Source organism: Poecile atricapillus, chromosome 6 (genome assembly GCF_030490865.1).
Source record: "Poecile atricapillus isolate bPoeAtr1 chromosome 6, bPoeAtr1.hap1, whole genome shotgun sequence".
Lineage (NCBI taxonomy): Eukaryota > Metazoa > Chordata > Aves > Passeriformes > Paridae > Poecile > Poecile atricapillus.
This window is the reverse complement of record NC_081254.1, coordinates 9,617,282-9,644,557: the sequence shown is the minus strand read 5'-3', so window position 1 is coordinate 9,644,557 and position 27,276 is coordinate 9,617,282. Positions and strand designations below refer to the sequence as shown.

The window sequence follows — 27,276 nt, the reverse complement described above, 5'->3', positions numbered from 1 at the left end:
GAGTTAGTCTTAAAAAGTGAACTAGCACAATTTTTTAAGATACCTGAACAATTATAATCAATTACTTCCTTAAAGTTACAAACAAAAGAATTGTCCTAAGGCTGCCTAATCAAAAGAGAAGTCTGGATAAATATGCTAAGCCACAAGCAAAGTGTGGCTGAATTTTGCAGGGTAATTTAACCTGCAAAGCCCATGAGCAATCTTTCTTCAAATAAATATGCATCCATAAACATGCACTCCTAAAATATGCAAACACTGAGTCAGGGTCCTCTGCTCACCCTCAGTTCATACTCACAGGGCACAGACACTAAGGAGGCCTGGGTCCCTTGAAGTTTTCTGGCAGAGGAATCTCTTCATTATGGGGGAAGCAGCCTGTACTTTTGCTGACTTGTAAAATTTTGAGAAGAACTGCCCCACTTAGAAGAGAGCACATTAAGTGACACATTCATAGCTCTGTGTTGCAATTTGATGGCAAGGGTTTTAATATATTCCTCTTCCCCACCAGTCTTCTGCTGGTGTCTATATCAAAAGTCAGACTGCAGCAGAAAATATTTAAAGGGCCACTCAAGTGTTTACACTTCCTGAATACATCAGCATATGCATGAAAGCATTTGCAGCTTACAACTGGAGCAGAGAACTACAGTGGCAAATCACCCTAATCACACAATATTCCTGCAATGAATGCAGCTTTCCCCACATGGCAAAGTGAGATGATGGATGGAAGACAGGGCTTGATGTGCTAAATGGAAAAATTCACTGTAGAAACTTTGTTGGCTCTGGATGTCAGTCACACCTTCCCCCCTGGCCAATACCTGACTACCTCATGGGAAACAGCAAGGTGTGGACACAGGACACACTGAGGGTTTGAATAAGGAAGCCCAATGTGAAAGGAACCCGGAACCTGGCTGTAAAACTAGAAGGAATATCTCAGAGTGAAGAAACAACATAAAGAAAATGCATTGTGAAGAGAGAGTGCCAAAGTCAGAGCTGGATGGCAGAGCTCCTGGCACAGACACAGGAGAAGGAGAAGGTGCCAGCAGGTGGGGTGTGCACGATGGGCCAAGCCACAGCCAGCAAAGTCCAGGCACCCCCTAAAGGGACAAACTCTCCCTCCTGAGTGTGCCTCAGAGAGAGGAGCTGGGAGGAAGCAGTTCTGACACCAGTTTTGCTCTCCCCTCCTCTCACCAGTCACCTCACTTGGCAGCCCTCAGTCCTGAAAGACTGCCTTGGCAATGGGGAACACACTCTGGGTGGACAATAGATGGCTGAGCACAAGCCCAGTGGACAAGCCAAGTCCAGTTAAGGAGCACTCTCCTTATGGGGGGAGCTGAGCTGGCTGTGAGGAGGTGATCTCGAGAGGCAGAGGCCCTAACTCAGCATCCAGCAACTGATAGAAGCCATAAAACAAGACACAACCTATAAAAAAACGTGGCTGTGACAAAATGTATTTGAGTAACTGGATGGCAGCAGACAGAAAAGATAAGCAATAATAAGTCAAAGAATAAAATGACCATCACAAAATTTAAAAGATCCTGAGGAAGTTCAGAAGCAAAAAATTTCCAACAGAAATTTTGTCCTGGTTATAAATAATAACCAGGAAGCTGAGAGCTCGCTCACACAAAACAGTGCTTGAGGCTAGGACCATAACAGGACCTTTAAAATGATGAATGTGCAATATAATGCAAATATCCATCATTAAAGAATGGAGTGTTTTTACCTTGATTTCTTAAAGAAATGCATCTTCTGTGTTCATGCTGCTTGTCTGCACATATCAAAACAAACATCCACACCCTCCTTTTCTCTCAGCAGTAACTTGTAAGTCATATTGTCTAGCTTTAGTTGTATTTAATAGATAGGGTGACATTCGAGTGTGTTAAGTTTTTTTTTATAGTTTGTGGCTGTGTAGCAGAGACTTCCCACCAACCAAAAAATGCAGTAGCATCTTCTTCACTCTTAAACCACCAGAGAATATGCCACAACAGCTTAAGGTCAGAAATCCAAATGGGCTGAGGCTTATATTGGGTAGGAGCTGTCTTTTAACAAAACCAGTGATGTGAATCCTCTCCCTTCAATGCCAAATCCAGCTACTGATTGATGGATATCACTTCAAAGTAAGTACATCCACTATTGATCTTATGGCACGGGCCAGAGTCAGGTCAGAGATGGGATCCCAGCCTGGATGGAGTGTTGCTCTGACTCTGATAGTCTGATAGTACTGTCTCTGTGTTTCTTCCAGGGCCTCTGGGTTAATGGGACCAGCTTCTTTAACTTTCTTCCATTTTCACCTTCCCACAGGAGCCATTTCAGAACAGAGTGAAAACTGCTCTCTTTTGCTGACTTGACCTTTCAGATGCTCACGTGAACAGCTCCCAAGCCAGGCTGCTTGCTGGGAGCTTCGCACCCCCAGGCATTCGCCTTGTCTGGAGAAATGTTCCTGAAAGTGCTGTACCACTGGCTTTATATCATTCAGGAAGCCCTGGCTTTGCCTTTGTCACAAATAAAGACAGAAATTGTTAAATCATGATGTCTAGATTTGCATGGAAAGCTCTCTCTTTCTTCTGCTAAATAAAAGTAAATCTATTTACATCTGTTTTCAGAGATGGTCAACACAAACAATAAGTGCTGAAATTAGTAAGAATTCTGTATCCTCAGCAGCTCTCAAAAGCAGGTGTTGGGGGACAGCTCTGAATAAGCCTTAGGGAAGGCAACTCTGGAAATCAAGTTTGTTCAATTGGACAATACTTTTCAGACATCATTGTTCACTTGCTTTGTTTTCTAAAAGCACATTTCTACCCCTTTGTTTGGAAATATAAGATTAAAAATGAAATCCCACAAACAAGAACCAACAGCAGCTGAAATGAGGGAGATCCAACCCCTCTTCATCTCCCCAAGGCAGGGCTGGCACCGCACTTGCAGCTTTTATACCTGGGTTTAACATGAAGCCCCACAGAGAAAAGCCCTCACTTTTGGGTCCCAGAAACCTCAGGGCTGAGGCAGGCCTAGAGAATCTCTACATGAAACAATGGATGTACTTAGGGACACAGAAAAGGGAAGCAGAAAAAAAATATGAAAAAAACTATCTGTAATCTGGCTATTTTTCTGTGAAGAGGGGAGCAACCCATAATTTTATAGACCACAATTCATCACTTAACTAAGAGGAACATAGGAAATGAAAACAAACAAGCATACAAGCAAACAAAAAACCTTCCACAATTATTAGCTTCAGTTCAATCTTTCCATATCTGCCCCAATCACACAAAAAAGTGTGACTAAATTTCAATATTAAATAAACCAAGGAAATATAAGCAAAAAAAGCAAAGCAGTATAAGAGAGAAAAATTCTTTAGATCCTTTTGAAATATTACTTCTCCTGTAGAGGTTATGACAACACTTCAGGGTGTCTCAGGTGATTACAACTTGGCCTGCTTTCAGAATGTCCCCTGTCCCCACAGCACTCAGCAAACAGCTCACTGTCCAGCTGGGGTATTTTAGGTTATGAGAATTTTAGCAGTGTAAAATTAACCTAATACACAAACAAATCCATATATCATTTTCCTCCTGAAAAAAAGCTTGGCTCCTTACTGCTGCAGAATCTTCCCCAAAAGCTTTTAAAACAATAAAAAGCATGCAAAATAACAATGCATACAACACCAATATTGAAGTGATTTAGACTAAAATAAGACAAAGGTCATTTCATTTACAGTAGTTCCTAGAGGGTTTGCCTTTCTAACTTTCTAATGTCCACCCTTGTTCTGTTGTCTCCATAAAACAACAAGAAAAATCAACATATACATCCTTATGATTATGATATATACAAAAGGCCATCTAAAGAGTTTATGGAATTAATAACAAAGAAATTACATTTTTGATACTTAGCCTGTCTAAATAATGTATAGGGTTTTTGCAAAATATTTCCCAATTACTGTTTTTCCTAACAATGCTTGTTGTAAGTACAGGTCATGTGTCCTTAGAAAACATAAGCTTGTGTTTGACAGGATCACCTGTACCAGAAATGAGCAGTATTTTGACAGGAGGTTTATCTGACACTGAAAATCATGCACTTATGATAATATGTGTGATGTGCACCCAGCATATACTCTCCCAAAAAAAGGTATTTCACTGCTAAATAGTCACAGAGCATTTAAAGGCAGCTGCTTTATGCAACCCTTCCCATATAGTCAATAATATATTTAGATTACAGAAAACTCAATCAAAATATATGACAGATAGCTTGGGACCTCTCACATACCACTTACAATTATTCAGTATGACAACTAAACTCATCGTTCTTGTTTAAAAATAAGGATATCTTTAAAGTGTTCACTTACTCTGCTAAAGCTGTCGTGTTGAAGGACTTATCCTGAATGCTGAAACAGAAACAAGAAAACATCAGATAAATCAGCGAGGCAGGCAGGCTCCGTGTATCCTCCTCAGTTGTAGGAACACATGCACAAACATGGCATTGCGAGGCACGTCTCTGTGTGCTCGCTCTACATGCACGGCTGTACCTTGGGCTGCTCTGCACATGCTCATAATCAAGGAACCACAGGGATTAATCCTACAACACTCACAAAGCCCAGCCAGCAGCATCCAGAATTCAGGCAAGGGTGCAGGTAGACTGTGAGGCTCAGGTCATGATCTTTTATGGCTATAACAGTGCTGTTAATAAAAGCTTAGGTTTACAAACAATTGGTGTTTACAACAATTTGGCGTTCTGTCCTTTAAATGTTTGCTGTGTGCAATTGGCTCATCAAACACGGGGGTCTTTTTACTTAAATAAGGTTGCCCACTAAGCTGTCTGGAGGTTTTCTTGTTTAGTGGTCTCTTACATGCTCAACTCATGGTCAAACCTCAAGGGATTCTATGAAAAAGAAATCTGGCAGAATGGACAATTCAAGTAGGATAAGGTTCTTAAACTAACAGCAAGCAATAAATGAAACTGTTCCTGTGAAAGGAATAGGTTGCTGTGCTCCTGCAACAGAATGTTTCTGACCTGATGTAATACGTTCAACAGGGACAGCTCAGGATATTGCAAACTGCTGGGTTTGAGGAAGCAGTGGAATTCCCCTTCAAACAACACCCCTCAAATCCAGTGAATACACTCTTGGATCATCCTGAAATCTTACAGCAGCAAAAAAAAAAAAAAAAAAAAAGGGGGGGGTTGGGGGGGGTTGGGGGGGGAAGGGAAAAAAAAAAAACAACAACTCCGACCAGCAAACAATCTCACTGCTACATAGCAGGGATGGGATTTTGTTGTTGTTGTTGTTGTTGTTTGGGCTGGGGGAGAGAAAGCAAAGCAGGCAACGCCTTTGCGAGCACTCCTGTTTATGACAAAGGCATCTCTGAGACGCCAGCATCAAGCCGAGAAGGGATAAAGAGAGGCACCTCCTCCTCCTCCCCGCAGCAGAGCAGCAGCTTGTGCCTCTGCGTGGTGTTGACACACATTTCCCAGGCAGCAGTGGCAGCCAGGAATCACAGCCCTGACAATCGCTTTTCTTTCACCAACAGCACGAACGATGGATCGCATCTTCCCCTCGCCCCAGCCTCCCTACCCCTCACACACCCTGCCTGCCCTGCTCTTTCTAGTATTTGTACATATAGATCAATGTGGATAGTGGCAGGAATTACCTGGGGATCAGAATATCACAGCCAGTCTGCAGGGACCTCTGCCCTTCAGTGAGCAGGTTTTGTGAGAGAAGGATGAACAGAAAAGCTGAGTTTAATGGTTAATAACTAAATCCTGCCTTAAAACTGAAATTTCAAAATTTTTTCTCCTTCTGTTTCCTTTTCATTTGCTCTAACCATACAAACAAATTCCTTTATTGCTATTCTATTTGCAGGAAAGCAACTGAACAAAAGTATTCTTCTAGGTGTTGTGGGAAGTAAAAGCTTCATTTACATGCTCTATCAGTAGAGTGTTATTAAAAATAAGTGATATTATTTTTAATGAATATATTCCATAATGCTTAAGTGAATGCTTTACTCTTGATTTTGAATGGTTAGGCTGGGTTCATAGCTAACACTTCAAGTGTGTAATGGAGGAATAACTACTTTTTATCACACAATCACACTGATAAGCATCACAGTTTGGCTAGAGTAGAATTTAAAGGGCTGGCCACTGTCTTGGGTTGCAATGTAAGGTGTAGCCAGAAGTATATATTCTATTACCATCTGTTGAAACCAGGCAGGTGGGGCAGTGTTCTTTATCTCTTCCATGACCCATCCTCTCTCCAAGGGGATATCTTCTTTTAATGGGCCATCCAGTCTCACTACATGACTGATAAAATTACATCATCCCATTGTGAAATGCTCCAGCCAGTGGGGAGGAGCCCAGCCTTCCTACCTGGATATAACCAAAGACTCAGAACACCATAGGCAGCCTTTCTCCACTGGATTCCCAGAGAGAAACAGGACCCATCTACACCACTAGACCTCCAGAGGAAAACTACACCCTTCTGCAGGATCATTGCTTCAACAGAACCACATCTGTCACTCCAGGAAGACTGCAGCCACCATTTAATTGGACTGCTACCAACAGGGTGTCAGGTTGTATTCTGACTCTGTCAGTGGGTTTGGGTTTTTGTTTTTTGTACTACTGCATTTTTATTTTCCTAGTAAAGACCTGTTATTCCTATTCCCATATCTTTGCCTAAGAGCCCCTTGATTTCAAAATTATAATAATTTGGAAGGAGGGAGTTTACATTTTCTATTTCAGGGGAGGCTCCTGACTTCCTTAGCAGACACCTGTCTTTCAAACCAAGACAGGTACCTACACAAGAAAGGGAGCTCTTACAAACATGACTTCTCCATTTGTGGGTGCATAAGTCAAGGCCTAATTCATTCCCTGTGCAAACACACTGCGAGGCTTTGGTGTTATTACTGGGAACATGACTGAAGATCAGTTTAAAAGACAGGATGCTTTGGACTGAGGCCAAGTTTAAAGCATTGTCATTCTGTTGTTTGGTCTGGAGTTTGGTGCTGAACAGCAATTGCTAAATCTCCGTTAGGAAAGTACCTTACATTTCTCACTCACAAACTTCCAGTAGTTTTAAAGATAGCACTTGATCAGTGTAAACTGAGAGTTTCTTCCTGTAAGGCTGTGAAACTGTTCAACAAAATTAAATTTAATGTAAAACAGGCATAGTAATAACAGATGCACATAAGTAAAGGCCAGGCAAACTCAGGAACCTGTTTCAGAGCTATACCCCAGTCAGACAAATGGAGCCACCCTGCTCCTGGGAAACACAAGAGAGGAACTACAGCACACATCACAATAACTTTTCTTCTTTTACCAGATCAAAGTAATTTGTCTTTAGGGGCAAACACCCATTTCAACAGTGATGTTGGCTTGGGCCCTATTGGCTGGCCCCAGCTCCTTCCACCTGCTTCCCATTCACGTGCTCAGGGTGAGACCAGAGCAGACAAAGAGCCTCTGGCCTCACAAGCCAGAGCCAAAGGTGCTTGAGCCTGCATCTCTGCTTCCTCCTAAGTCCCAAGCATGGAGAAAACCTAAAACTGCTGTTACCTCCTGGTTTTCAATAATGGCATGCAAACCAATTAGGGCCCTAATGCTATAAAATATCACTCCTTAACACACTGAAATTCTCAGTGTGAGATACCACATTCAGGTGACATGCAAGGCCTCTCATCACCTTGAGGTCTCAATGAAAATGAAGTTACACCTATGTTGAAGTAAGCTTTGAACTTCCCCACTGAATAACAGAGAAACTTTTAAAGACTTTTTATTCTGAATTTATCAGAATACTTATTTCTGAAATTCTGAAAAGGAAGGCTTTTAAATCAGTTTTTCCTTATTTCTTCTGAACAGTTTCAGTGATTCATATCTTTGCAAATCCTGTGTCTAGGAAAAGACATTTTCTCTGTAGAAAAGCTTCCCATTTTATACCCAGTTTTGTTCTTATGCTCTTTTGCCAAGTGTTGATCTAGCCAACATAAACTTCACATGACAGCCCTTATCTGACAACAAAAATGTCAGAGATCCCCAAAGCAAACATCTACATACATTTTGGAGATACTAAGATTCAGAAATATGTTGCTGTTCACTTCTGGAAGTTTGACTAGTATATTGCCTATTTATGGCTGACAAATATATTGGCACAGAAATTCCATTCTTTATTTGGTTTGTATCATCAGGAGAATTACTGTTAGGTCAGGAAGAAGAATGAAACAGGAATCACAGCATCCAGCTTGGTTTTGCACGTAACAGAGACACATACTCAAAATAAATTATGTGTCCATAAGCTCAGAACAACAGCTGGCAAATTAGTGCCTTACAAAGGCAATGTAAGTCTGCAAAAGGAGAGAGAGGTAGTGAGAAAAAAGTGGGCAGAAATAGCTTTGGCTTCAGCAGAACAGGAGAGTACAAAAATCAAAATGTCATAAAAAAGAAGGAGGAATAGTGTAGCTCTCCAAGCTGCAGCTGTCTAAAAAGTCACACACCCCCCACACCCACATCCCTGCAGGCTTTGTGGATCTTTGGGTTCACCTGAAGAACAGAACCTTTGCCTCAATTTCCTGAATTTGCTCATCTCACTAAATGACTGTTTTCTTTTAAGGGCGTTTCTGACTCAGACAAATGATGAGGCCTTTCAACCCTAACTACAGAATAATGAAGAATTTGTACTGGGAAATAAATTGTATTTTAAAGGGGAAATGACATATTTACAAAGAACTCTAAACCCTTGAAGGTTCTGGGAAAGCTAGTATTTTGGATGTAATATCTACTACCTAATGAAAAACTCAGTGCAAGCCTATAGGGTGTGATTAGCATTTATTGCCAGACTATTTTCTTGATTATTATTTGTTATTCCACAGAGTCCAAAGTGCCTGTGCTGGAATTGCTGCATCAAAAGCAATAATATTTTGCAGTGCAGACAGGGCATACAAGGGAGCTGCCCTGGGCAGCGTGGAGGGACATGAGAGGCACAGCATGACACACACACTGCAGGATGAGGAGCCCAAGGCAACGCCCTCCAGCTCGGGGAAGAAGTTACTCATGTCCCACTAACCAAATAAAGGGAAACTTGGAATGATCTCCTCACTACTGTCTCTCTGGATGATGTCAAGACATCCCTGCCAGACCTGACTGAGCTCAGAGACTCATAAAAATATTGAGGAAATTGTTTTTCTTGGACCATGTGTGTTCCTGCCAAGAAACAATACCCTGAAGTGCTCCAGCCATCCTTCATCTCCCTCTCAAGCTGTACCAACGAGGAGGTGCATTGAGTCCCACCTGTTTGCATGCACAGCATTTGCTGCCATGAGCAGAGCACATTCAGCTGCACTGCTCTGAGGAGCACATTAAGTATGCTTCCTTGGCAGGTCACACTGCTACTTCTGAGGCCACACTTATGACTTTTCTTTAGGCAGTAAAGCAGTAACTCATTTCTGACTTTAGCAAGTCTGTTGTCTTCCCACACACAGTATTTTCGTGAGGGGTAAGGGCAGGAATCATTCTGCAGCAAAATGTTAGCACTGTGGATCACTCCAGTGCCTTCCTCTTTCTTCCAAAGGGATCCTGCAGGATACTTTTGCTATTTTCCAATCTGTTAGGTATAAACCAAGGAGCTGCCATGTGAGAGAGGAGTCACATGCCCTCTCCTGTAGTGATAAATACTGAGTGCAACACGCTGCGGCTCAAAATATTCATGTGTTCACTGACTTTCTTTCTTGACGAGCAGCCTGCCTTTTTATGGGCAACATTCTCCAAGACATCAGCAAACATCTCAGGAGAAATTACACTAAAATACAGCAATTACATGTAGGAGCTGGTTGGTGAGCACTCAATCCAGCTTCTACATCTTTGATTTTTTCTGTGACCTAATTAGGACATCATCTGAGAGAGGGGAACCTGGGGGAAACAGCACTCAGTTGATCTTGCTGTGTGTCTCAAATGAGCTGACAGGCTCATGCAGGAAGACACTCCAGCTGAGTTTAGGTGCAGACACAATTGTCATAATCCACTCCAGGGAAATTCCATAAGGTGCCATTCTGTTGGGTTGGGTAAACCTTTGTGCACCTGCACAGATCTACACCACTCCTGGTGCCCTGCCTAAACAGCATCAGCTGATTTCATACAGGCCTCTGGTCTGAGGAAGAGTGCTAAGCTGGAAACACAGAACCATGCCTTTAATTTTCTTATTAAAGGACAAGTTGTTTAATGAAGTCCCATCAGCTCTGCTGAAAATCTCTGTAGAGATGCCCAAGAGTCATTATCCAGCTCTCACAGGGCTGCATGATGAGCCCAGCTGTGCCAGCCTAAGTGACGCTACTGACTGAGCTACTGCTCAGCTGCAGTAATCCTCTGCAGGTAATTTAATACTGTCACTGATGACAAAACTATTTCCAGCAGGTTTACACCAAACTCAAGCCAGATTCAACACAGAACAAATTCATAATCAGTTTTTCCTCTCAATATTGCAAGATGAGGAAAAACAGACACATAGGTTTAATTTTTTATGGTTATGTTCATTTCAAACATCTATTCACAGAATCATACACCTGAAAGGCTTCAGTATTTGTTTTTTCACATCTGCCTGTAGTAGTGCACTCACTTATGAGGTACTTTGCCAATCTCACTCTCCTCCATGTAACTAGCAGACCAGTTCATACTACTTTTCATCACCTGCAGCTTTATCTTCCCAGCAGTAGAGAAGCCAGAATGATATAAAAGAAAATGAATGCTAATCTAGAAGACATGTATCAAAACCAACCAAAAGCAATTGCTGTGTAATTTTAGAGCTTATTCTCAGTGATGTACAGAAGAACCTCTTTAATTAGCATTGTAAAGAGTTCCATTATCAGCAATTATGAGTTTTCAGAGGACACCTGGCCTTTCCCACCAAGCATTACTGTGCACCACCTGACACTCACTGATTAGTTCTACTGATATCTGAGGGACAGGCCAGCTAACATAAAAAACAGATTTGCCATGAATCCTCTCTAAGCCTCTTTCTAGTTTACAAAACCTGTGGTTGGGTATTTCTACCCTCTGACCACCAGCAGAAAACACCCACAGGCTCCTCTCAGAGGGCTGGGCAGCTGTACCGGGGGCCATGCAAAGCTTTGCTAATTACACCACCTAAGGATGTTACCCACAGCATTTATAGCCCAGTAGGACTGATCCCCGTGACCACGTGTGCCTGAATTTCGGGTATGAAGACAGACTCTCCAAGCCACTGAATATTTTCTTTCTCAAGAGCTTACTTCCTATTTTCTATTTTTGTTGCACTGCAGGAAAATCTGATGCAGACAGATTATGAACTATTAATGTATAAACTAAGCCAGGCTATAAAATTTAAAATTATGCCATTATATGATTTATACCACTTAACAACTACTTTATGCATTTAGATCACATTCAGAGAACTCTGAATAATTACTATTGTTTGTGTGACACCAGGAATGCTGTCTGAAGTTCAGAAAAAAAGGATAGCAATAAATGCAGTTACAAAAGTATAACCTGCAACTTAAGTCTCCTGTGTCATAATAAATAACCAGAACTACTTTTCTTTGGGAAACAAAAGGAAATACAGACAGTAACACACGTATGCTTAGCAGTAGATTTAGATTAACTCTGCATTACTCTGAGCACTTGAGATGTCTGAAAACCTAAAGATAATACTACTTCCTACACCAAAAATAGGGAAAAGCAATCATTTGCACACATCAGATACAACTGTACAAGACACAGGATCCCACAGAGAGCTTTTTAACTCCATTCACTGCAGTCAGTATCTATACATATAAATCTTGTTATTCTTTTGCCAAGTACTTATTAATTTCAAGGGCTAGTATGGTCGAAGAAGATGTCATTAAGTCAAAATTGATGTAATGTGTTTATTTATATGCTCTTTTCTTTATTTGCTACATGCATCAATAAATATAAACCCATGACAGCTCCAACTTCTCACAAGTCCCTCTGGAGCCCATTCTGAGCCATGGAAAAAAATCCTACAAAGAACTGCATTTAGTCAACTTATTCCTGGCTGTCAATTCAGACATTATGTTTCTTCCCAGCCATCTTAATCTCATAGAAAGGAAAAGCTGTCCACATGTCAGAAAATAATATAATGTAGTAGACAAAAGGAAGAAAACTCACATTGGGGAATATAATAGGAAGGCACAAGCAAAATCCCGAATAAATCCAGTAAATATAAGCAAACAGTCCCAGTGTAAAACACAGCAATGATGGGCAGCCAAGGGAGGTGTTCTGGGCATTAACTCATTCATTTTTGTGGGGGTTTGTAAAGCTCCAGTTGCTCATTCTCATTTCTACCATGGAAAGTGCATGGTAACACATCCTACATTTTTTTTCCTAGTTGTTTTCTGAATTACTATTCACTAAATGTGTAGTCAGTGACATTTGAAACCCACTGATTCAGTCCATTAACTTTTCTAATACCATGATCCATTGACATGAGAAACATCTCATCAGTTATACCATATTCCCCTGCACCTGTATTTCACTGAAATGCTGTGAATAAGCCACCAAACATTAGCATCCACAGTCAATGATCAATTCTTGCTCAGCTTCCACCTTGCTGTTTTAATATCTTCTGTTAGCTAGTAGTCCTCCTCTATTTGGCTTCTACTTCTTTCCAGGCTCATGATCTGTGCTTGTGTCCTTCCATGCACTATTCTAATTTACCAGGACAATCCACAGCTCCTCCTCAGCACAGACGTAAGTTCGCTCTTCCAAAGGCTGAGAATATTTGTAACTTTCAATGTATTTTGGGTTGCTTTGGTCTTGTTGGATTTGATTTTAGTTTTGTTTTTTTGGGTTGTTTTGTTGCTTTTATTTTTTTCCAGTAAGCAAAGTATTTTTTTCTTTTATATTGAGGGAAAGACAGAGGAAATTGTATTTCACCCAAATGTACATTCTCAGCACATTGTGTCTTGCAACACAGTTAAACAGCCAGGACTGGTCACAACACCCTATAGAATCCTGTTGCATAATGTTCAACTTTGTGGCATAAAATCAGAACCCTACAGAAAATAAAAGAAAATGGCACATGTTATGAAGCACAGTTGTCCTACACACATATTCAAATTTATTTTTTCATTAATTAGAAGGGTTTTCTTTAGTATAGTGGTACTTTGGGGAGGAGATGAACCTGTGGCAGTCACTGGAACAAGGACCTAATTTCTGTACAAAGCTGAGGAATTATCCACATAACCACACACCATCTGTGCTCTTGCCTTTTTATTCTCCTGCTGTACTGCCTCCTGCTTAATGTGTGTGTGTGTTTATCTTGTGGGCTGCCTTGCCCGCCTTGCCCAGGAGCGTCCTGAGATAGCACTGAGCCCAAGCCTGTGTGCCAGGGCCACTGTGACATCTCCTTTCCTTAGGGAATGGAGTTTCTTGCCCCAGACACCAGGAGCTGAGTCCTGAGATAGCCAGGCCACAGGTGATTTGCCACCCATGGCACCACAGAATGGTTCTAACAACAGCCAATTATCTCCATGGGGACAAGTTTAGGAGTTGTTTCCCACTCCTACAAGGAGATTCTCTTCCAAGGACCAGGACAAGCCTCACTGAACAAGACTTTGCAGAAGAGCTTTCTTCTTCTGGCTCAGAGCATCTCACAGGGGTCTCCACAATCAGCTCTCCAAAGCGCTGTAGCACACAGGGGCAGCACTCAGCCCTTCAGTTCTGCATTCTCTAGTCTCCTTTTCAGTACATTATTTGTTTGAATATATTCTCATCCCATGTTTGCAACAGCTTTTAAGGTTCAAAAAGAATCTGAAAGCAGTAATTTTCCCAGGGAAGACCTTGTACAACTTTACAACAGCTGCTGACGCTGAACAAATGACCTCTTTCACATAAATTTGGTCCCAATGCAAACTAGTTGTGACTTGGATATTTCCTGTATGGATCTGCTGAAAGGGAGCAGAACTACATGGGAAAGAAATTTATGCAGAAAGCAGCTTTACCACTTTGCTATCTATTGCAAAAGGGCAGTGTAAATTACTTCTCCCTTTTGAAGCATTTCAATCCTTTGTTGTAAAGCCCATTGTGTGTTCTTAATGACATGACCACACTTTCTATCTCAAATTTTATGTCCCCTGACCCTTTGATAAACTAGAGAAAATTTGTTTTGGTTCTACACTACTCAGAGAGTTGTAAATATAAGAAAGACATTTTCATTCTAATTTTAATGATATTTTCCATCTAGCAGTTCTGCAGCATCAATCAGAAAGATAGGAATCACAGAAAAAAAGTTCTATTTCTAGGTGAGCTATCCATTTTTAGAGAGAATTAGAGTCTTAGTAAAAATTCTCAGAAGTAGAGCCAGTGAAAAATAATAACTAATCCTTTAAAACCTGACTGTAATATATTTTCTTTTTTTTAAGATTACAAGGAAAGGACATCATGCCTTTATATTAACAAAAATGCTGACAGTATTTATTTTAAAAGAGCAATGAATACTGTAGTCTAAATGTAGGCATATTCAGGAATATTCAGAGCTACAGTATCTTCCCATTCTTTGCTAAAGCTTGAAGAACTACAGCCTACACTTTCTAACCCAAATCCAGGCTCTCAAACCCACACTTAAGCACCTACACAGTTTCAGACTAATTTTAGGTAGCCACCAAGCTGAAAACCCTTGCCTAATACATGCACTGCTAATTCAGTGTCTGGGATGATGGTTGTAAAGGCTCTAGGATTATGCCTAACACTACAGCTGTGTTGATGCATGCTCACTACAAATATAGAAAAAAAATCCTCCAACACACCCAAACTCAGCTCCAACAGTTATTAAGGCACCAACCCAGTTACCATCTCAGGGCATATTTGTTCTACTGTCCCACCCCCTCGTTTTTAATGTTCCTCACAGATCTTCTCTGCTCTGATTAACTACCTCAAAGTTCCTGCTTCAGCCCCTGTGGGGGCACAAGGGATAATGCCAACCAGGATAACTATTTCCTACTAACCCCACAGATGTGATGCCAGTCATGGGCTAGTAGTGAGGGCCCTTGCACTTTTTACTCTCCCCTCAAACAATTGGCAGATTTCACATCTCTTGTATCATGCAACCAGCCACTTGAGTGTTTTAAGAGAATGGGCCAAAAAATGACTTTTTAAACTGCCCAATGTGTACATGTGTTCAGACAGAGCAGGGAAAAACCATTCTCCAAAGCAGTACAGTTCTTACCACAGCATTACTCATAGCTGCATGGAGAAACAGGAAAACCAGATAATCTATAGCCACCAAAAAGTAAGCATGACTAATTGGAGTGACTCACGGTTCTGACTAACCTGTTTAACAGCTCTTTTTAAAAAGAACCACTTTTGAAATCATATCTGTGTGTTCTTCCTCAATTGCCTTGCATTGCACATTTTTAAAGTGATTGCCATAGCGCAATCACAGTGCAGATCTAAGCAAACTACAATGATGTATAAATCTATCTTAAAGCTTTAAATCAAACAGTAAATAGTAGTAAAATAAGTGTTAGGCAGATGTACTTGTCTAGAAGCTAGCAGATTATTTCTTAGTCAAACATAAGGCAAATCCAGCTGAATGGCAGGCTGGGAGGATGGAGGGTTGAGTCATGCTGCTGTCGAGTGCCTGCACCCGGCCTGCAGGTGCATTCCACTCATTGCTCCATCACATTCCTGTTTTGTGCGGTGAATTTCCAGAAGAATAAAAAAGTAGCTGAGTCCTCTCCCAGAAGCAAATGCAGCTGGGGTCAGCAACGCTTCTAAGGAGAACTTGAGGAACAGTCACCTCCCAGCATAAAGCAGTCTGCATTTTTAAATCAATAGGGATATTGCAACAGAGGTGGAAGCTGAGAGTTCATTATTAGCCCACTCTTCAACACAGGGTAAATATTCCTCCTTATACACCATTAAAATTAATCCCCACTATCAAAACTGTCTATAAAATCATAACTACTCTTTGTATCTGTAATGCAGAGTAGACAAATTAATTTATTAATAGCTCACTTTTATAAATAGTCATATGAAAAATAGGCAGGAGAAAAGTAACCAAAAGAAACCCATTCTCCAAGTGCATCATCAAAGACAGGGGTTTTCTGATTTCACCAGTAACCACAAAATGTCCTGTCAGCCTCTTCAGCAAATGAGGCTCATATCCACTCAAAGGAGCCAGAACTAACTGAAAAGACTGGGAAATCAGCTGAAGAGACATACAGAAATTGCCTATTATATGGTGCTGTAATTCATCTGCCATTCTACTCTATCTCTTGGTGAGTCTGTAGAGGTACGACATTTCAAAATTACGCTTAACATCTAAAACTACACATGCAATAAATCATCCATCTAACATTCCTCAAGAGTCACTAAGCAGCTTTATCTGACATTGCCACTAATGGAAAAGAGGATTAATGGGCTTTGCTATTATTTATTACCCTTTCCTTGACTGCAGAAAATCCAGTTGTTTTCCCCAAGTTGTTGCTGAATGCCTTGACCCAAATCCCTACTTACAGCCTTAGGTAACAACAAACAAAAATGTTGTCATTTCAAGGGTTAGCCAGTAACCAAGGACAGATTAAATTTAATCCATACTGAAAGCACAATTTGATTGATTCATGGACTGATTGGCAAGTGCTGAGGACCAGTCAAGCATCTCTTTCTACTGTTTGGAAGAAAGTTTCCACATAATTTTTTTCAGAAAATGTTTACTTATGTGTGCTGATGAGCTCCCGATTTCCCACTGTCCTCAGCATTCTCTCTCCCTTGCTTATGCAGTGTATACTTTTAAACAGATCTGGAACGGTTCCACACTCAAACGTATGATTAAATGATTACAACTAATGCAACAGTCATTGTACTAAACCATTCAATCCACCTTTAGGAGTTTCATCTGATGCATCAAAGCTGCAGAGCCTTTGTATATAACAAATATGCCAATGCACAGATATTTAAGATTTCACTCAAATACCCCCTAGTTCACAGCAAAATAAGACTATAAAGCATTTCCCCCAGTTTATTTTTAAGAGATTGTCATTTAATTTCCTTGGAAAAATTACACTACACAAAAACTGTATTATGCAACCCTGCATTCATTAATATTTCATTTGTTGGCAGAAGACGGCTCCAGTTTTCAAAATCCATTATGAATGTAGGGAAGGATGCCCATGAAAGAGTGAGTCACAACACTGCTGCCACTTGAAATAAGTAATCATCAACATTTTTCATAATGTCCTCTGATCTGGGCAAAAAATAACTTTCCACTTAAATAGGAAAAGTTTGGCACAGGTTTCAGATATAATCTCAAAAACAGTGACCTTTTTTGATATTGTTTAAAAATAATCTTAACAAAATGAAATATTTATTATCAGCAGCAATCTGTTTTCACAGCAACACAAAGTACATAACCAGAATAACACCAGGACATGCTCCCTCCCATGGCAGTGAAATTACACACAGAACATTATGTACCTACATACAAAAGAATTGCTACAAATTTCAGAGAGATAATGAGGAATTCCTGAAGACCTCAGCAGCTACCCAGACAAGCTTTCATTACCTGACTGCTTTGCAACAGCCTGCAAAAGCTGCAAAGGAAAAGTCCCAGCAGCTACCCTTGCTCTTAATTCTTGATCTCTATTATACAGAGTTACCCAGGAATTCACCACCAGCAGTGCAGCTCTGCTCCCAAAGCACAGCCCTGAGATGTGCACAGAATATCCAGCATTTCCCTGGAAAATCGCCAAGTCATTCATGTGCTACATGGGGGACTCCTCACCATGGAGCTCCCAGGAGATGCAGAGCTGAATTAGCCTTCTGCTAATAGACAGTTCTGCTGGGCTCTTCAGACACCCTACATTTGTCTTGCTATCTCCTACACTGTTGTATTTTCTTCACCCCCCTCATCTCCCACTTGCAAAGCTGCTGGTCTCCTCAGGCTCTCAGGAGGACAAATCTTAGAAGTTGCTACTTAAGGTGTCGCCTCTGCAAGGCGAGAAGCAAATCACCTCAAAACTTCTCATTTATACTTAAGTCTATAAAACTTCTCATTCTTTCACAAGTCAAAAGGAGATGAGCAGGATGCCTATTTCCAATGCAGGACCATTGCAGTAATTTTAGACTGTCATTGTAACATTGATGTAGACAGCACAATCCATTTTTGGTACAGAACAGCCATCTACGCCATGAAACACCCTAGGAATCTGAAGAATCACATAATTCTCATAAGTCAAGCCACCATCCAGACATCTGTGTTTCTATATAAGGTTTCACAGTGTGCAGTTTTCAGAATATAATTTTTTGCTACTGCTTAGGTCAACAAGACCTCAGAATTCACCCAGTTGTAAGATTAAAAACAACCACATAAGTATCTGAAAACTTGTCATTAATCTACTGAAACATCCATGTAAATCCATTTCAGATACCAGCAACCACATAAATAACCTTCTATTACTCACACAAACATAAATTAAAAATATATCAGCACTATTTGAATACAACTTCATATGGAGCTACTTTGAACGGTTTCCAGCATGACTTTGCTAAATACCTAAACATTGAATATGACCTTGAATATTCTTTTCCAATTGCTATTCAAAGTAAGATCAAGACTGGAAAGGATTGGAGTCATAAATAAAGGGATGGAAAAAAATTATGTTGGTTTTTTAAAAATCAGTCTAAGGAAACCAAAGGGGACAAAAGAAAGGTGACTTCCTAGCAGGGATATGCTGATGCTCTCTGGTTTACTGACACCAGGTCAGTAACCTGATACAGCCCTCCTTGCTCCACACACCATGCATGTTAACAAGTCTTTTGACTTGTGGAATCAGATCCAGGATAAGGACAAGATAAAAAAAAGGAGAAACAGCACTGCTCTTACATCTGAAAAAAAAATTAGAAGTTAATGAATTGTTGAGTGTGAGCAGAAATTAAACCCATTAAAATATCACAAAGAGCACAAGTACCTCAGGTCATGGTTGTCAAGAAGGCTGACAGAACCTGAATTGGTCAAGTGGACTGGGAAGAGGCACTGAAAGAAAACAGGAGAGGGGAATCAATCTGGTGTTGAACTTAAAAAAGAGAAGACAGAGAAGGGAAAAGGTTGAATCTTGATAAGTTTCCCATAAGCACAGAATGAATTAATTATGATAACAGAAATATTCAACTAGAATAAAAAGTACTGATAAAAGCCAAGGTAATTTATCTTTCCAATATTTATAGAGACACAGAAATCCCTTTTTTCCTTTCAAAACCTGGAATATAGTCCTACTTAGCAAACTGCTTAGGTGAGACATCTTGTGAGTGACCCATTCTTACTGTGCAGTGTAAAGACACTGCCATGCTTGACATCTTTTCCAGCTGTATCTGAAAGGAGGCTGTCAGATCTCTGAAAATTTGCAAACGTAATTATTCCAAGGCAGAGGTTTTGGCTGGTAGATATGTTTGATTAGTTTTTCATTCCATTCAAAAAACTCAGGGATGTTACATCTTCTTCTTCATTGAATTGATGCTCAAGCACAAAAAAACATCTGGAAATTCCAGCTATGAAGCCAAGGCCAGGGACTGCTCTTTAACCTCAGCACCCCAGAGAGTGAAGACTCAAAGCCTAGGAAATAGATACACAGACAGCAACATATGCAAAGAGGAAAACACAATCTGCATTTCTCCTTTGTTTGTGTATTCATCAAACTGCATTTCTGTATCAGCAAATGATCAGTTGGTTGTATAATTATGAATGCTATTCTTATTGCATCAAATCAGGATAAAACTAATGCCAATTGTATGGAAAACTGACCTTTTTCCTGTGTACCTATTTTGATCTTCTGGTAGTTTGCTAGTACTCTAGGGTTGAGAACATTCTATGGAGTACAGTTTATAACAACCTCTGCGAGTTTGAAACAATTAGAAATCATTACAAAACTGACTGATAAGAATTCAGATTAAAATTAGAAATACTATAAAATTAAAAACTTTCTATTGTACCCATTTTCCTTTCTGGATGTGATCAAGACCGGTTTGACTTCAAAAAAGAAGTGATTTATTAACAGAATTGTATGAAGACTCTTTCATGTGCAGCTACTTCAGATGGGTATAAGATGTATACTGTGATTTATATCAGCCAAAGAGAGATTTTCATTTGAATTCATTCTCTTCTATTGCCAGCTCTAACTTGCAGATGTTGTATGCTTTCAGTCTAAAACAGAAGCAGAAATTATGGCATTTTCAATGTTTGGAAAAAATTCATATCTGCAATGATAGAGGCTAAACAGTTAGGACAGATGGGCAGATGAAACCAGGAAACAGAAATAAACCATGCCTTGTTACCTGCTCAAAAGAAAACCTTACATGGGTTTCTAGAGCTAAACTGAAACCACACTTTTCAGAACTCCATCACTTAGTCATCAGTGACAAACTGATGAAAAAAGATGTGAAAAGTACCAACACAGTATCTATTTTTATCCAAAACAAAACATTTCCATTTGCAGATTTTTTTAAGAGAAAGAATACAAGGAGAAAGTAGGAAAAGAGATATTTACCCTTTTCTTTCTCTTTTCAGCCACTCAGCATCCTACCATTCCCATAATTCATGCACAAATTATACCAGGAACCACAGTTAGATCTGTCCTGGAGTGTGAATATGAACTTCAGCTGTTCAATTCCAAAGAGTTTGCCCCAAACTCTGGGATACAGAGATCTGATCACGCCTGACCTCTCCCATTAAGTTGCTCCAGTTTGTACCACAATTCAACACAAGGAAGGATTAAGCCTCTGGGTGCATCTCTTGGCTTAGTGACACCCAATTGTCCTCATGAACCAAATTCCCCAAACCTAAACACTACAGAAGTGTTTCAATGATCTTAGAAAAGAAAAATTACCTGGGAAGTCAGAGACCAATCTTTTCACCAAATGCAATCTGCATAAAGCTGCACTTTTCAGTCAGTCTGTAATGCTTTTTACAATGCATGGTCAAGCTCAAAGACACATATTGCTGAACAGAAACACAGCCAAGTCATCCTCTGTCTGGAGATAACCTAGAACCAAAAGAGTTGTCCGGGAGCTCTGGTGCTGTTCCTGCTTTCTGAAGGCACCTTGACATATAATTGTTCAATAAATGTTTTCATTGCTCACGGGGATGAAAGTCATGCCCTGAGCTCCTGTCCTAGTCTTACCACACCACTGAAAGAAGCAGACACTCTTCTGGAGGATGAGGCAAAGGTGTGCCAACCGTTTTCCACAGAAACTTTGTCAGACAAAATGAAAAGCCCAGTGCCATTCAACAGAGATAGCACAAAGCAGCCAATGCCCTCCCTCAGCAGGTGGTTAAACAGAAATTTATACAGTGTTTTGCACTGAAATCCTAGATCATTATTTTCATTTGAGTGAAGTTCTTTATTTAGAGCAGTGACAAAGAAAGTAGTAATAAAGTCCAGGTTACCAGTGGAATTGTATTGCTTCTAGTCAGTTCATTGCATAGGCTGACAAGAAGATGTCACAAAATAGCTATGAATACAGATGCATCCAGTTTTTCTAATATTCACCATTAAAAGCATCAAAGATTTAAAACCAACTCCAGAACTCAGTGGCACTAAGTTTAATACTCTGACTGCTTGCAATAACTTTCAGTACTAACACTATTTTACAGGTAATTTTACAGTATTCATTAGAATTCTAATGGAACTCAGTAGCATTGAATAATACAGTGAGCATAAAGACACTTTCATGCCAAATCCAGCATACATCAGTGAATAGAATGCCCATAAATTGAGAACCATCTCAGGATGGAAGCTTAGTTTTGACTGACATAAGTCAGAAGTGTTGGTGAATGGTTTGTTCCCAGGAAGTTAAACAAATGAGAAGTTCTTCCTACCTGGTGTACCATATGCATTTTCACTCAATATTTCACATAAGACAGATAGATGAATCATGTGTGTCTCAATCTTCCCTTGTGGGAAACCTTGACTCATCTTCCCAGCCCCTACTAAAAACCTTAGCATAACACTCTTATAAGCAGCAAGCACTGAGGAACACAAAACTGAATGCCTTATTAACAGATATAAACATTTTCAAGTGAACATTTGTTTAAAATAATGAAGTCATAAGCAGCACAGCCTGAAAACACCAAGTTACAGCAAGCTGTGCCCAGCACACCTGCAGTGGGCTGTGGCAGGGCAGCTGATGTTGCTCAGGCCCTAAACTGTGCAGCTGTGTGCAGTAGGAGCTGAAACCCACACGCGATGTGAGCATTCACATCTCAGAGAGCCAGAGCAGGGCTGCTGCCAGGCCCCTCAGCTCCAGCATGCCCAGCATGCTCCAGGCTGCCAGGTGCTGCAATGCAGACTTGTTCTGCCTGTCTAGATGGTCTGTGAGAAACTGATCTGGCTTATTTATGACCACTACACTGTCAGAGCATCAGGAGATGCTTTCTCAAGTCCTAGTGATGGGCTCCATTAATGTTATTGAAACACAGATTTCACATTAGAGTTTTGATCTGTCATTTTGACAAAGACACTAATTCTCAAACAGAACATTTTCATCAAGCACACATTATTTCCTGCTAGGACACTGTATATATTTTCTATTTCAAATTACAGAGAGCCTCTATACATACTAACAATATATTATGCCCTGTAATATCTTTATGTACAGTGTGCAGTCCCAGAGTCCCTAAATTATTCATCATGGTGTGCTTGAAAAGCAGAATTTGTTCATATCTCTTTAGGTAGTTGGAAGCACAGTAACTCTATTTAACCCATTCCACACACTAGCAGAGCTCATTTGGTTAATATTAAGCAAAAGAAATAAGTCTTTTCTTTTGGTCCTCACATACACACTTTAAATTAATCTAGGAGATTCAAATCACCCTATTTTACTTTCAGCTCACGCCTTACAAATAAGGACATCACAAAATTAAGGAATTATGACATGACAAAAGGCAATATGTAGCTGAAGATCAAAGAGAGAGAGAAATTAGCAAAGTGCTGGAGCAAATCCTTCAGGGTTGTTGCTCACTCTCCATCCCTGGTGGGGAGATCAGGTTAGATAAATGTCTGTAAGGAATGGTTTAAGTGGAGTTTACCTTTCCTTCAGGCAGAATTATGGATTAGATGACCTCCTGAGGCTTCCTTCAGATCAGTGAGGAATCAGTTTACAAACAAAGCAATATTAATCACTGTCTTTGCAGTAGCCTTCCTGGCCCTTGTATCTCTCAGGATGATGCTCAGGAACAGCAGCTTCTATAGCAACAACACAGAGCTGCTTCTCCTCCTTCCATAGGGCAAAGCAGTGGCAATCAGTTACACTCCTGAGACCTGCTATGACTTGTACATCTTCAGCTGGCTGTATCTTACTGGGTAAGACAAAGTGTTCCAAAGCATTTCAAGCAACAGGCTTTCTAGTTGGCTGGCAAAACCTTCATACCTCATCTGGTGAGAGGGAAAAAGCAATGTACTTTCAGGGTTCAAAAAGTTGTGAGTTTGACAGCTGCTTGAAGGGAATGAGGACTAAGGGAAGGCCTCCTGCACCTGCAGGTTCCTGGCACTGCCCCAAGACCATCTGTGCAAAAACCTGTGGGAAGGAGAGATTTATATAGTCGATGTATTAAAGCTTTTTTTTTTTTTTGTTCTGCTCTGGGGCACTTACACTTCTTCTTAAAATCCTGTCACCATACGAACTGAAATAATGCTTTCTATTTTAAAGTTTCCTTAGTAGAAGTTAAGGATGGCAATAGCTCCATGAAAGCCAGGCATTCATTTTAATCACCTCCTCATTGCCCAGTTCCTCCAGGTCAGAAACAGGTTTTCAATTTCCCTTTTGGCACCCACAGCACACCTGTTACAAGAACACACAGTTCTGTGCAAGAACAGAGACACAGGCAGTGTCTTTGTGGAGCAGGCAGGCAGAAAGTGATAGCGAAATCCTTGCGCACTCTGAGGGGTAAAATGGGAGCATTTTAATGTAATTTTTTATCCTGACAACCATTCAGAGGGAAGAAGACAACAGTGGGTGGATATTATCCTGCACTAAGGGAAGCGTTGCCATGCTTCAGAGTACACAACAGAGGTCAAAGCAGCAGCTGCTTTGTCAAACCAACAGATGCAAAATCTGCTGTGCAATTTATGTCTCACTAATATGAATATTAGAAAGGTTTTATTACTTTTCATATTTTTAAGACCTAGGTCAATTGATCTCCTAGAATTTCAAGGCTTCAGAAAAGCTCTTTGAAAAAATTAGGGCTTTTTTGGCATAGACTTGCAAAATCTGTGACCAGTATCACATCTGGACAACCACTATTACTATAAATGCAATAAAAGGCAAAAATCGACAAGGATCAATTTTTTTCAGCATTATTTAAGATGCCACTCATCTGAGGAAACATAAAAAGTAGATTATGCACTTTTGAAAAGGAACATAGATGGCATTCTAACAGAGAGTAATATAAAGCAATTCTTTCAAAGGCATGAAATAAAATTTCTAAATGCATAATGCCAAATGAAAACAGAATGCAAGTCTGTTTATTATTATTCTTATTATTCTAAAAGTCTTAGGAATAAGACTGCAAGAAAATGACCAAAATTATTTCAATGTTCTGGAAATTCTTCACAGTATCTTTGGTACCTGATTAAAAAAAAAAAACAAAACAAAACAAAAACCCATAAGACTCTTTTATTTATATGTACAGACATACACAGAGATAGTTATGTTTCTTACATATATTCTCCCTGCATTATTTTTAACCCCACTGATTAAGCAGAACTTCAGAGTTCTATTCCACTTACTTATTACCTAATTTTTCATCAAAAACTACCATGACCACCAGCAAGACCTGAGCTACATCAATAAAGCTGGAATAAAGTGTATTTCTCATTGAGTTTTGCATCACTGGAGCATATAAGTGAATTCAGGATAGAAAATTATTCAGGTGATGAGTACCTTTAGGATCAAAGAGCTTTATAGGAGACAATATAAAATTTATTAGCTCATAAGTGAGTAAAATTTTCAGATCTGTTGATCTGCCTTTAAGATTTTGGATTCTAAATATGTATATATGTAACATTTTACAGTAGTACTTGGGAAAATGTTGAAAGAAATCACCTTCTATAGTGCGTCACCGTGCACACCAGAGTCCCAACTCATCCTGACAGCAAACATCCACAGGACAGTGGTTCTATGTGAGCCAGTGCGTGCCCAGGTGGCCAAGAAGGCCAAGGGCATCCTGGCTTGTATCAGAAACAGTGTGGCCAGCAGGATCAGAGAGAGCTGGGGGTGTTTAGCCTGGAGAAAAGGAGGCTGGGGGGGAACCTTGTGGCTCTCTACAGCTCCTTGAAAGAAGGGCACAGCCAGGGGAGTTCAGTCCCATTTCTCAAGTAACGAGTGGTAGGACAAGAGGAAACAGTTGTCCTGAGGGAGGTTTAGGTCAGATATTAGGAGGAATTTCTTCACAGAAAGGGTTGTCAAGCAGTGGTACAGGCTGCCCAAGGCAGTGGTAGGAGCACTGTTTTGGAGGTATTTGAAAGACATGCAGATGTGGTGCTTAGGGACATGGGTTGGTGGTGGACTTGGCAGTGCTGGGGTAGCATTTGGACTCAAGAACCTTTAAAGATCTTTTCCAACCTAAACTGTTCCATGACTGCATGAAGCTACCTCACAACAGACATCACATGCTCAACGAAAAGGAATTATTTTAATAGACTTCGTACACACCAAATAGAAGATCTAAGAGATCGCAAATGCCTTTTTTTAGTACTTCAGAGCTTGGAAAGCACTTCAGGCACAAGGTAATAGCTTTCTATCCAACCATATCTGATAATATCTAGGAAAACAATCGTGCTGCTGATCAGTGGAGATAAACCCTATAGGGGAAATAGTAGGGTCAGCTCTGTAGCACATCAATATTCATGGTAATTGGCAAAATAATCTGATATTTTCTAAACAATAGGGACACGTACCAAAGACATCCTGTTGTCACCTAACTCAGATGTTAGGATTTATGCCAAACTTAGTAACAAAGCAAAATAATGGAACTCCTAGAGTATCTCAGTTCTCTAAATCTACATCAGAATTATGCAGATATTTATTTTGCACATTTTCAAATATTACCATAATGCTTCTCCTTAAAAATAGACAAAGAAGAGCATTTGAACTGCAGCAGTACTGTCTTTAATGGTTTGGTGTTGTGGTTTTTTCCTCTTTTCATTGTTAAAAGAAAGAATAAGTATTGACATCTTGAGACCTTTGCAGTTGTCCTGGAGTCATTAATCTCTGGCTGACCTAATAAAATCGGGCTTTACTTATATTTCACTAATACCTTGTGATAGTCCTGCGTACACCCCTCAGCTTGTTAGTTATTATATTTGTACCAGAGAACATGAAATATGACACCAGAAATAAATCACTTTCTTCTGTGGAGAAGAAAAACCACCACTGTATTTAAAATGTGAAACACTTCAAAAAGTGTCTCATTCTCTATCAGCAGTACCATGAAGAAAGTAAATTTTTTATCCTTTAAGTGGAAGCCAGAATGGTGACTGCCATAAAATTACAGTTTCACCAATTCTACCATGACACAAAACAATAATCACTCTTTGGAACAACTCCCTCTGCCAAGCAAGATGAACCTTGCTAAACTATTTGAGAAATTTCTTCCTTGCAGTTTCTAAAAACTGACGTTTTCTGAATTTGACCTTTACATATTCATATTCTGGCCCTTAATCTATTTAATTTCTATGTAAATACAGGAGTGCAAGTGTATGCACAAAATGTTTACAGTAACTAAGATGCATTTGCTGCTACCAGTTTGTTTTTCATGATGTTCTTTGTGCAAAAGTTCCACCTACAAATACAATTCCTACAGAAGTTGTGCCCTTCTGTTTCCAGGAAAAAGTCTCTCTCATGACATCACTACCACTCTTGATTTTTGCATTAGTCCTCTGCACGGGTCGCTGTCTCTATGTGAGAAATGCACCTAGCAAGACACTGAAGTGTTCAGAAATCAATAGAAAAGGAGCATAAAATGCAAAAGAAACTATCCCAAGGTGAATTATTTGTTGTTCAGTTACAGCACTTGCGTTTCTCGGTAAAAAACACATTCCTTGATGGTATTTTAGCTTTACCAAAACTAGAAATTTTGCATCGTTTGAAGACAAGCCAGGACGACATGTGTACAGGTATACATTTTTCCTTATATTTATTATAGAACAATCGGGGTCTCATTGCATCCAGAATATTAAAGAAAAAAAATATATAGATTGTTAATTTTACAGCCCATGAATAATGATTCAACCAACCTATATCCATCTCATGTCAAGAAAGAGTGAGATTTAC

General features: G+C 40.0%; 1 protein-coding gene across 1 annotated transcript in view; it reads right to left on the bottom strand.

Annotated features, from left to right (window-relative positions):
* Nucleotides 1-27,276, bottom strand: part of FAM13C (family with sequence similarity 13 member C) — a 139,553-nt gene that overhangs the window by 56,414 nt on the left and 55,863 nt on the right. Inside the window, exon 7 of the mRNA XM_058840884.1 lies at nt 4,328-4,366. Coding sequence (XP_058696867.1) covers nt 4,328-4,366 — 39 coding nt within the window. The remainder of the gene's footprint in view (nt 1-4,327; nt 4,367-27,276) is intronic.